General features: G+C 39.7%; 1 protein-coding gene across 2 annotated transcripts in view; it reads left to right on the top strand.

The window, feature by feature from the left end:
• Positions 1-12,760, top strand: part of TENT4A (terminal nucleotidyltransferase 4A) — a 49,766-nt gene that overhangs the window by 26,821 nt on the left and 10,185 nt on the right. For both annotated transcript variants that reach the window (XM_070747025.1, XM_070747024.1), the window contains exons 5-8: positions 4,958-5,065; positions 8,511-8,639; positions 9,650-9,863; positions 12,319-12,445. In XM_070747025.1, the coding sequence (XP_070603126.1) occupies positions 4,958-5,065; positions 8,511-8,639; positions 9,650-9,863; positions 12,319-12,445 (578 nt within the window). The remainder of the gene's footprint in view (positions 1-4,957; positions 5,066-8,510; positions 8,640-9,649; positions 9,864-12,318; positions 12,446-12,760) is intronic.

The following is a 12,760-nucleotide window of genomic DNA, read 5'->3' as shown; positions in this document are numbered from 1 at the left end:
AATTGCCTTCTCCAATCTCAGGCCATTTTAACTCTGTTCAGCAACCAAGTGAGAAACAAAGGTCTAAAATCCCATTCAGACATTCTCCTCTTGCCATCATAGACAGAAAATCTCTGCTTCCTCTCTGCAAGTAAGTCTCTCTAATTCTCTTTCCAGATGGAATCATTAGGCTATCCTCACGGCATTGGGTAGTCTCTGCAGCTGTGTCGGAACAGGCATGGCTGCCTGTCCGGCTTCACCACAGCTGGTGCGAGACAAGCCAGTTTGCCCAGTGGGCCATGCCGGCCCCTGCCAGGCCCCTGGCAGTGTCCCAAGTGTCACTCTCCCTGCAGGAGAGATCTGGTCTGGTCCAAAAGGACCAGAACCTCCGGGCAATGGAACTTGGGGACATTTCCAGGAGAGAGGGAAATATCCCGGAGCTGCAGTCACGAGACCCCGCCCCCTCTCCCGCTGTTTGGCAATTGAATGGCATATCCAGAGGAAGGATATGTTTTCAGGGAGGATGATACACACCATCCTGGTATCCACTAACCCCATCTATAATGCTACCTGGTTGGCATTTTGTTTCTTTTGTTCCAAAAACCAAAGCAATCCGATATCTGCTTCAATACCCCAAGTACTGGATTTTTTACAGGAAGGGTTGGACAGAGGTTTATCTCTGAACACCTTCCAAAGGCAGGCGGGTGCCTTGTCCATGGTGTTAACATATGAAGGTCTTCAATCTCTCTCTCATAATCCTAGGATTCACAGCTTCCTCAAGGGAGCTTCTAATTTAAGACCATCAATATACATCGTTACCCATCTGGGATCTCACCTTGGTCTTCCAGACTCTCACTGCTCCACCATTTGAACCATTGAGGACTACCAGCCTCCAGTTCCTGATGCTTAACATCACCTTCCTGGTGGCAATTATATATGCCAGGAGAATCTCACAAATGGCTCTCTCAGTTGGCACATATTTGTTATATCCCATCCTAATAGGCTGGGTCTCAGATTGGATACATCCTTTATTCCTAAAAGTAACTCCATGGTTCCATAGTGCCTAGGAGATTGTTTTACCCGTCTTCTGCTCAAATAATGTTCATCCACAGGAGAAACAATGACATACCTTAGATGTCAGGATGGCCCTTCACGGATATATTAAATGGACTGCTGCCTTTCGGAAGTCAGAATCCTTATTGGTGTCTTTTCAATCAACATCTATGGGAAAGGAAGTCTTACCTTCAACCATTGGCTACTCACTAAAGCCATGCATCACGAAGGCCAATAACGTTAGGGCCACTCTGTTACTGGGTCATTACAGCGGCATGGGCCACACAAGCCTCCATTGAGGACATCTGCAGGGTGATGACATGGAGATCAACACCATCTTTTATTAGGCACTACAGGCTGGATACCTTTGTGTCCACAGAACTTTGTTTGGCAGGAGGGTACAGAAGAGGGTTCACTCCACTTCCTGGGACCCTGGACCAGCCTTCTTGCCACCCTTGAGACATTAAGCTTGGGTACATCCCATGCTTGGACTCTCCAAGCATTGCACAGGAGAATGAATTTTGGTCTTACCTGAACATTCATTCTATGTGCACTGCAGGAGAGTCCAAACCCATCCCAGGACCTTTTCTGGACATTTGGAAATTTCTACGTTTGGACTCTCTGGAAATCTATGCCTTCGTAAAACAAGTCACTCAGAGGAACCAAGGAGGAGGTGTGGTTAGATATTTCTTACTCAGTCCCTGGGCAGAGAGACAGAAGTTAACCCATGCTTAGACTCTCCCTCAGCGTACATAGAATGAACATTCAGGTAAGACCAATGTTCAATTCCTGTTAGTTTTCCTGCCTTCTTTATTGTTGGCATTAGCTCTAAATTAACTCCTATTGTTTGTTTTCAAACCATTTCAACATCCTGTATGACAAAGAATGCCTAGAAAGTTCTATTTTTCTTAATATATTGATTACTTAAATCAATCTAATAATTTTATTGAAATCAATAAAGGTTTTCTGATAAATCTTCAGTTTGAAATACATTTCACACACTATTGTTCTACTGTTTTTGTCCTTTTAAACCTGAATTAAAGTCCTAGTAGCATCACTGACAGATTAAACAACAATCTTTGCTGGTGCTGACATTTGATAATTTGTCTTGCCATTTGTTAAGCTAAACTGTCTTTAGCTTGTGAGTCATAACTTGTTTTGCATAGGTAGAAACTTTATTAAAATATCTAGTTTTTGTCTGCTTCTCTTTTAAAATATTTATATGACTTCAATTGTTCATTTATTGTTTTGTCATTTTCTTGCCAAGTAAAGTGACATTTCTCTTTTGCTTTAAATTTCCAATATTATCAGTAATGTTCAGAGCCTTGGTATGCCATTTGAATTCAAGTAAACAGATACACATGCTGTTTTTAGACTAGCACATTGCTGTAAATGAGATAGAGTTTAACAACCTAAACTTAAATGCACTTGGCAATGTTTGCCATTGATGTGAATAGATCCGTGGACATTCCATGCCTAAGATACCAAATCTCTGGTTTTATTTTAAGAAACCTTTTTAGATCTGCTGTTGTAAGCAGGTGGCTCTCTGCTCCTGTTAATACATTTGAGACAAAGACCAAAGAGATATTAAAGAAAAATTGGGATTTCAGTATGGGGATGGGATAAATCCTCAGTGCATTTGTCTCCTCTTTCTCTCCCAGTGTTAGCATCAAAATACATTTTGCATCTTGCCCAACTAGAACCCAAGTTTCTAATTCAGAACATAATGTCTAAGATGGGTTAGTAATCAATTCAGCAGTGAGTTAATAATCTAATATTTGCATCAAGATTAAAGAATAAACTAAACCAAATACATTTTGCATTTACTAGAAAATAATCCAAGAGGGGTTGAATCCTGGCTGCCACAGAAGACAAGTTCCTCCTCATCTTCTTACCCTTTTATTTGTCAGTGGTAGTAGGATGCTGAATTAGACTGTTCTATCAGGAAATGAATAACAATAGGATTATGCACAAAGATACTGTTCTTTAAATTATTCAGTTCTAAATTTTTGGCTTTTAAAGAAACAATAACATTTTGGGTTCAGAAATGAGCTAGAAATCTCTGCAAATGAAACTGCAATTGAATCACATGCTCTGCAAAATTAGACCTGATTAGAACATAAGAACTAAATGGAAATAAAATGTTTTCTAACACTCTGTGAAGGTATGCCCAAGCATATTAGAGAATAGTTCAACTAAATGATTGTGGAAGGGCTTTTCTAGAAAGGGATGCAGATAGTAGCAGAAACATAATAACAATAACTGCTTCCTGGCCATATAGTAAATATTTGATACAGTTTAAATATTAATATAATTTTTAATGCCTTTTTAATAACGTCATCACTTTTGCCAAAATGAGTTTCATGATGTAATCTGCATTATAAAATAGAAATTAATTGATTTAAATATGCACAAAACAGGCTGTGACTTTTGCTCTTTTAAGTGCCAATGACTCTTCCATATTGAAGAAATGGCAACAAGGGTTAAGTGAATAGTTGCCATTGACAGTGACAGATTTTGTAATATGTATAGAACATTGTTAAGTAATAGAGGCTGTACAGTATAATGCAGTGTTTCTCAATTATTTTCTGTTACAACACCCCCCCCAGGAAGAAGTAAACATTTCGCACCCCCCAATTCTCTGCAAGGACGATTGTTTGCAATATTCAGCACATTTTCACTAAAAAAACCTCAAGCGGCTTATCAGCGTGATTGGGGTGTAATGTGTTTAAGTGACACCTTGATTTATTTGGCTTCCTGCTGTCCGCTGCCAACATTTTTAGACACAGTAAACATACCAATCTTTCCTCGTCTCCCATGTGCTACATATGCGTTGTCATATTTCTACATCTTAGCTTTTGGAAGACTTACATTTATCTCATTATCTCCGTTTCTCTCCTCCTTTCTTTTCATCCCTGTTAAATAGTTTGCTATGGTGTCTCTTAAGATTTGTTATATGCACTTCATATCTCCGTGTGCTATTGTTCATTGCAATAAAACCCTACTCCCTGTGGCAAAAAATCCATGTTCCTCAGGGTCATGTGCCCCCCTGGCCAGAAGGGCTTTCCCACTATTTGAGAAAGACTGATATAATGGGAACTGGCATATTAGGATCACAATAGCCATTTAAGTTGGCAAGAAGATCTCTTGGTATCTACAACACTAACATGAGAGAATGAAGGAATACTACACTTGGCGTATTTAATGGATTTGTATATCATCAACATCTTCTAGACTCATGGTAGCTCAAACACAACGTGCAAAATTCATGGTACAAAATTTATAATACATAAACTTAATAATAAAAAAGCAACAACAATACATGAATTTTTATTAAGAGTTTTATAGCATTATAAAACATAAAAAGAACAACCACTCCCCAAATGCCCATCATATACTTAAATATTGATTTAAAAGGTTTAAATAAATTTACATTAGCTGTATGCTAACAAATATTTAATGGGCTGGGTAGATGAACTGGATATGAATGGGTTTTTTTAAACTACCGATTAGGTCCCACAGAGTTGGCCTTCTCTGGGTCCTGTCGACTAAACAATGCCATCCGGCAGGACCCAGGGGGAGAGCCTTCTCTGTGGCCGCTCCGGCCCTCTGGAACCAACTCCCCCCCAGAGATTAGGACTGCCCCCACCCTCCTCACCTTTCGTAAGTTATTAAAAACTCATCTTTGCTGCCAGGCATGGGGAAACTAACACACACCCCAATTGTCAAGGCTGGTGTATGGTTTGATTGGTTGTGTGATTATTTTATTTTATTATAAGGATTTTAAATTGTATTTTCAAATTGGATTTGTACACTGTTTATGTTGTTGTGAGCCGCCCCAAGTCCTCGGAGAGGGGCGGCATACAAATCTAATATATTATTATTATTATTATTATTATTATTATTATTATTATTACTTTTGCAGGTACCAATAATTAAACTTACAGACCAGGCTACAGAGGTGAAAGTTGATATTAGTTTTAATGTAGAAACTGGTGTGAAGGCAGCTCGTCTTATCAAAGACTACATGAAGGTAAAGTAAGCAGAACAAAAAATTGATATATCTTGATATATCTATCGGTTTTAGAACTGAAATTTGAAAAAAAAAAAGCTAAGTTGATCGATTGTGAGCTTATGTTAAATGCCATCTGGAATTTCGGACAGCAGATATTGATGGATTATATACTTCATGGGCCTCTTAGAAAATATATTCAAAAATTCTGAAATACTTCCCCACATCTGCTCATAATCTTTAAAGTATCTTTAGCAATTTTAGGGGTTTCATTTAAACATTATGGGTATTTAAAAATTTTCTTTGGCTGAAACTCTAAATCTGTAGCACCAAAAATATATATAACCTTGAAAAATTATATGATGTACACGTTTTGTAGATTCCTTTGCTTTCTATCAGGCTTATTGCATCCAATTCCAAGCTGCCAAAATAATACACATGATCAGTCCTCCAAAAAGTAGTGTTTTTCCAAGGTCCATACAGCTTTGGTAAAGTATCAACATAAAAGTAACAGAATTTATAGTAAAATTCTTTTTTTGGATTGTTTGTATAAAATCTCTGAAATTGTGCCTACAAGGGCTGGTGCTTTTTGTTGATCCTTTGGATGCTCATGCTCTGGTCCTTGATTTATGAGAAACAAACCAGATTGGAAAGCAAAGTAAATTCAGATATTTTCTAAGACTATAGATTGGTAATTGCTGAAAGGAGGTCACCAGAATTAAATAAACTGAGCTTCAGGGGAGATTTTCCCCTTTATTCAATGAAACACATCAGAGCTCGAATAGGTGCGTCTAGAAAAGTCTGTGACGCATGCGTAATCAATCAATAAATAAACTGAGCTTCAGATTAAACTCTTTCTACTTGTTTATAATCTTCTAGAATCCAGAAAATTCGTGTGGTTTTAGTCTTATTCAGACTTTGTCTCTTAGTGAGCAAGCCTAGTGATAGATTAGAGACTAGTGATATAAATGGAAATATGTGTTTGACAGGATATTTTGCTGTAACAAAGAATCTAGCTCTACATGCAAGATTCTGTGCTGTCAATATATTTGTTAGATGCTGTAACTCAATTTTTTTTGTCCCTACCATTTGAAGTGAATACAAGTAATACTCGCCTAGTGATAATAACCTGAAACTACCGTGTTTCCCCGATAGTAAGACCCCCCCAATTGTAAGACATATGGGGGGTTTCAGGGGGGTCGGCTAATATAAGCCATACCCCGAAAGTAAGACATATGTCTTACTTTCGGGGAAACACGGTACTAAAAGCGAGGGAGGCGTCGGAGCAGTTCGTGGTGCTGGCGAGGGAGCTTCGCGCCCAGGAGAGTCTCCCAAACCCGGCGCGGATAAGAAGGACTCCTCGGCCGTTCACGCCAAGGACAGGCAGCCCCAGTTCCAGCGCCTCGGCCTGCTCGCCCGGCCTCTTGCCCGGCGGGGAGAGCAAAGGCGGCGGCGGGAGTAGCGGAGGCGAGGCGGAGAAGAAAGAAGCGGCGGATAGCTGGCGAGGCACCGGCTAGAGGGCTGGACCCCGCCGCTTTGCCGCTGCTCCCGCCGCCGGCTTTGCTGGGGTCGAGCGCCACCTCCTTCCTCTCACCCCCAGTCCAGCGAGAACGAGAGCACCTTCACAGCCCCTCACTCAAGCACACAGCCAGGCTGGGCCAGGGCGCCCTCAGGCTTCTTGGCGCAGGATCCCAAGCCGGCGCGTAAAAGCCAGGAGGTCCGAGGGGAACATGAGGGTGGGTGATGGGGGAGAGAGAGAGAGAGGGAGAATCTTCGCTCTTCCCAGCTGGGGAGGCTACTGCCGTATTCCCCCGGAGCCTTCCCGATGCCGTGTTGCTCGCTGCTGCTGCTGCCGTGGCCGTTGCTGCAAACAGACACCGCGCCACACCACACACGGCGCGCACAAGTGGCGCGCACAACCGGCGAAAAAAGGGAAAGAGGCAGGCGCGGCAGCTCCGGGAATACAGGGAAAGCCGGAGTCCCTTTGTTGGACTCGCCCCTGAGGTGCTGCTGCTGTCACTCGGCTTCGCTCGCTCGCCCGGGTCCGCCTTTCGTATCCGAGGCAGGGCTCCTCTCCTTGCAGCCACCACTGCTGCTGCTGCTGCTGCCGCTGCCAACGCTGCTCCTGCTTGGGAACGTGTTTCTACACGCTACCGCCGAGGAGACGACGCCAACACGAGACGCGGGAGGTGCAGGGTTTGGCCACGTCCAATAGCCCATTGGAAGGTGGGAGGGGGGATGGAGGGGGGGTGATTGGAGGGAGAGAAGACAGCGTGGAGGTGGGGGGGTGGAGACCGAAAAGAAAGGTTCGGCAGGGGAGGGGGGGGGGCGACCACGTCCCTTCCTTTTTCTCGAAGCGTTTGTGTGCTGAAATGTCCTCCCTCTGACTCGCCGAAGCCCGAAGACGAGCCGGCCCCGGTGCCCGGGACAATATAAGACATACCCCCAAAGTAAGACACAGTGCGGCTTTTGGGGGTAAAAAGAAAGTAAGACACTGCCTTACTATCGGGGAAACACGGTAGCAACTCTTTGCTAAGCACTAGCATCTCTAATTTATGTGGCTGTGAAGGATTTACAGATTTACTTCCCCTTTCATCACTAAATAAATCACCATAGTTGTTAAGCAAGTTCTGCCTTCTTTATTATCTCTGCTTGCCACAAAGCAATTATGAAGCAGGTGAATGGTGATCATGTGACTGTGAGGTATCGCAATGCTTGAAAATGTGCATTTGTTGCAAAGCACACAAATGACAAATATATGACCATGGGATACTGCAAGAGTTGTAAATGCAATGATGGTTTCAGTGGTTTATTATTATGCTATCATAATTTTGAACAGCCACTAAATGAAGCAGTAGGTAAGCGAGGACTACCTGTAAACCTAAGAACTCTGTATTTAAAGAAATGTGCATTATTTTATATTAGTGTATTAATGAACAAATTTGTTCTTTGAAAAATAGTCACTCAGTCATAAATTACTTTGCAAATCACACCTACTTAACAGTAGCGTATGTTACCTTTTTTCTTTTCCTTGGGGTTTAAGTGATCTTAGTTCATAAGTTTCAAAGCAAGCTCCTCCTAATATAATAAACAATTAAATTTTCTTTGTGTACACAGTGTGTACATGCATGAGTGTTTGTTGGCCATTAAGTAATTCGTATTTACTAATCTCGTAAAGATTAAGAACATGTTTATACATTATATCCACAGGATCCCCTTGATTTTTTTATCTTGTGCTTATTTATTTTTTATGTACCATATTATGTTTATAGCAATTGCCTTGTCTTTTTCCTATTTATTAATTTTTAATGAAACTTGCTTATTTTTATAAGGAATAAATATGTATATAATAAACATTTGCTATTTAATTTTTCTACCTGTTGTTGTCGTCGTCGTATATGGGATATTATTTTGATGTGAGAGGTTTTTTATTCATTCTTGAACTAACTGTTTTTTTCATTTGCAGAAATACTCATTGCTGCCTTACTTGATTTTAGTATTAAAGCAATTCCTTCTTCAGAGAGATTTGAATGAGGTTTTTACTGGTGGAATTAGCTCCTACAGCTTAATTTTAATGGCAATTAGCTTCTTACAGGTATGCCCTTTTTCATAAATATCATAAATTGCCTAAATTTTCATTTAAGTGCTTGTTATATTATTGTTATATACGTAAATGATATATTTTATAGATGTAAATGAACCTAATTCATTGAATTGGGCTATCTGTAATTATGGTATGTTCTTTAGGGAACCCACTGTATTTTAACAAGTTTGAAAATAATTCTGCCTTTCATTTGCAGCACAAATGGACAAATTTTTAGTGCCCCAAAATTGTATTTGATTTGATGGAGAGTTTCAGTTTACTGCATTTATTACATTTTTATGCTGTCCATCTCCCATACAAGATGACTCTGGTCATAAACACTTAGCTGCTGTGGCAAAAGTGTCATGGTGAGAGAGTTTAATGAAAGCACATAAAATACTATATATATGAAAACCCATCAAAATATGTAAAGTAAATATGTTTTATGTAACAGGTCATGATGGATGGAATAACATTCTTTAAGTGGGCACTAGTGTTGGGCCCTATTGGTCCAGAATTTATGGCATGGCCAGCATCACATCGCTCATGGGGGGGGGGGGGGGCGCCTATGGTGGCCTGAGCACTCTGCCAGCAAAAACGGGCTCCCGAGCTCTGCTTTTGGCTGCAATGGCCTCCTGCAACCCTCTGTCAGTGAAAACGGAGCTCAAGAGGCACTCATGTGGGTCCTTCATTGTTTGCAGAGCAGCCCCCGCAGGCCAGATCTAAGGATCTGGCCCCTGGGCCTTGAGTTTGACATCCCTGATCTTCATCCAGGTTTAGAAGATCCTTATCCTTTCAAATGTGGGAATGAGATGTGACAGATTAATATTTATGCAGTGAAACATAAATTTTGTAAGTTAGCCATATACAGATATTTTGTACCTTCTGAATACTGCCAAATACTATCACCTTGCAATGTAAAAAAATATGTTTTTTAAAAGAAAGAATTACTTTATCTGATAATATATAAATACCACTTGCTGTGATAGAAAATAAAATCCTGTGATTTTCATTTTTAATAGTTGCACCCAAGAATTGATGCTCGAAGATTTGATGAAAATCTAGGAATGCTTCTAATAGAATTTTTTGAACTCTATGGAAGGAATTTTAATTACTTAAAAACTGGTATTAGAATAAAAAATGGAGGTGCCTATATTGCCAAAGAAGAAATCATGAAAACCATGACTAATGGATATCGACCATCTATGTTATGCATTGAAGATCCCCTACTGCCTGGTAAGATGATATATGTCACTCTTAATTTTAACGCAGAAACTTTGAGAGAAATATTTAAAAGAATACTCTTAGATCTTGGTATGAAATATTTATTAATTACATATATAGCATAGTTTTGGGGGGGAGAGAGCAGCTAAAGGCATTATCATTCACAAGAACAAAGCTGTGGAATATTTACTGGACTCTGTTTTCCCAGTGTGCATATACAACTAAATATTGTAATAATATTGGCACAGCTATAGCCGCTCCGAGTCTTCGGAGAGGGGCGGCATACAAATCTAATAAATAATAATAATAATATAGGATAGGCCAGTGATGGCGAACCTATAGCACAGGTGCCACAGGTGGCACATGGAGCCATATCTGGTGGCACTCGAGCCTTTGCCCTAGGTCAGCTCCAATATGCATGTGTGTGCTGACCAGCTGATTTTTGGCTCGCCCAGAGGCTCTGGGAAGGCGTTTTTGGCCTTTGGAACCTGGGAAGGCAAAACGTGAGCCTACTGGGACCATCAGAAGTTGGGAAACAGGCCTCCAGAAGGCCTCTGGGGGGCAGGGGAAGTTGTTTTCACCGTCCTCAGGCATTCAATTATGGGTGCGGGCACTCGCGTATGCGTGATCGTGTGCGTGCCTGCTCTTTTGGCACGTGAGGGGGAAAAAGGTTCGCCATCACTGGGATAGGCCTTTTATCTGAATGATATTGCAACAGCCGGTGATCTTCACAGTAACTTTTAGTCATGTAATCACTTAGTAGCCATTTAGATTAACAACTTGGTCATTGGAACTGAACTTGATTGTTAAATTAGCAGTATGACAAACACTTTTCTGGGATTACAAATGTCATGTTTTCCATGTATTTAGTTTGGAGTGGGAAGCAGTATGATGATGATAATAATTGTATTTTCCTTTGGTTGTCAACCAATGATATAAAGGTAGTCCTCCACTTACGACCAGTTGCTTAGTGATTGTTCAAAGTTACAACTGACCCCTAAATGGTACTTGTGACCTTGTTCCACAATTCTGATGGCTGATCTCTCCCCCTACAGTCACATATCTCAGCAACTGACTTGTATTTACAGTTGTTTGCAACATCCCGTGGTCATATGATTGCCATTTATCACATTTTTGCCAAAAAAACAGTGTTTACTTCCAGTTTGGGGCAAAAAAGCCCCATAATGAACAATGAGTTGCATCTACTTATCATAAAATCAGATTCGTCACATGATCTACTGATTACAGTTTATGACCATAATGGGCAGCTCCAGTATGTTTGTCAAAGTCTTCCTGTATTCAACCCACTGTATTGGATATCCCAAATGCTGGAAGCTAGAAAATATATCCTAGGAATAAGGGGGTTAATGTAAGAATGGAGTTAATATTTGGTATTTCTATTCTGAGCTAAATTATTCACTCCAATAAGAAAAGGAGCATAATATGCAACATTGATACAAAGGGATATTGAAGTGTTTCTTTTGAATTGTACACAGAAAACAAAAAAATTATCCTGTTAAAGTTTGGAGAGATCTATGTTAAAAAAAAAAGATTTGCGTAGGATAGTTATGTAATTTTAGATAATTTTTAGGGCTCAGCATGTATTCTCAACATACTCAGGTGAATTAGGAATACTAATTTAGTTAACAATCTTGTGCAACCTGGTTTTTTTCACATCCACATATTTTAGACAACTCATACCACCCAATTAGTCTTGTAACAGAATATTGCGGAGTTGAAAGATCTTGAAGATACCAGATTATCTAGCCTTAAACTGCCCTCTAGCCATCTGTTTTTTAATGTATCAAATAAGGCAGGCTAGTAGGATTTGAACATGCCTGGGTGCTATTTTCTGCCTGAGTGATGTTGTTTTAAGTAGTTTAGGTTTGGATTGTTTATTGTGTAATTTCACAAACTTGCCAGATAAGCTATACAATCACATTTTTGTTATTACAGCAAATACTTTTCTATCCATGGCCCAAACAATGAGTAAAATATAAATGATCTAATAACAAAGAAGTAGCTGTTGTTTATAATAGGAGATTGTGGATTGAAGTCTTGAAGATAGCTTTCTTGGTATGGGAAGATTTCCTAGTTGGTAAACACTGAATAAATAAAAATAGCTAGTACTGAATAAATATAAACTGCTCAATATTGATGTTCCAAATCCAGTGTAGAATAAAAGTGATATGATTGCAGTTCTTTAAATTTTAAGAATGGTAGATAGAAAACAAAAAGAGGCAGCATACTTTTATTTTAAAGAAGTATCAATTCTGTTTGTCAAATAATAGGTTAACTGGGAAGATTGGGCACCGATTTGTATACATGCAAGTCTATAGAAAACACATCTCTCCTTGAGATATCTTGCCTATTCCAACAATTGTAAGCTTTATAAGTGTTACAAGGTAAAAGCAACTTGTAGTCAACTGGATAATGAGTGTGATTCTAAAAAAATTGACTATTACAGGCAATGATGTTGGAAGAAGCTGTTATGGTGCCATGCAAGTAAAGCAAGTTTTTGACTATGCCTACATTGTTCTAAGCCATGCAGTGTCACCACTTGCAAAATCATATCCTAATAGAGATTCAGAAAGGTAACTATTTGAGAATGTGTTTATTGTATATGTTAAGGTATATAGCCATCTAAAAGTTGCTGCATGTGGGCTCTGAGAGGTATGCCAGGTACTGCAGTTTAACAAGTGGGCAGGTCAGCAGAAGTCCAGAGGTTTTGAGGAATATACATTTAACCTTCAAAATATAAAATGAAATTGTACTGCATGGGAACTTTAAGCTTCACATTCCACTTCCGGAATTTGTAAATATAGTCCAAGAAGGAACTTTGAATGTTGCAAAGAAGAATATATTCATTTTTTTCCAAATAATTTTATCTAGAATTACATGTGTAAAGA

This window comes from Erythrolamprus reginae, chromosome 3 (genome assembly GCF_031021105.1).
Source record: "Erythrolamprus reginae isolate rEryReg1 chromosome 3, rEryReg1.hap1, whole genome shotgun sequence".
NCBI classification, from domain to species: domain Eukaryota; kingdom Metazoa; phylum Chordata; class Lepidosauria; order Squamata; family Dipsadidae; genus Erythrolamprus; species Erythrolamprus reginae.
This window is presented reverse-complemented; position numbering and strand designations above follow the sequence as displayed.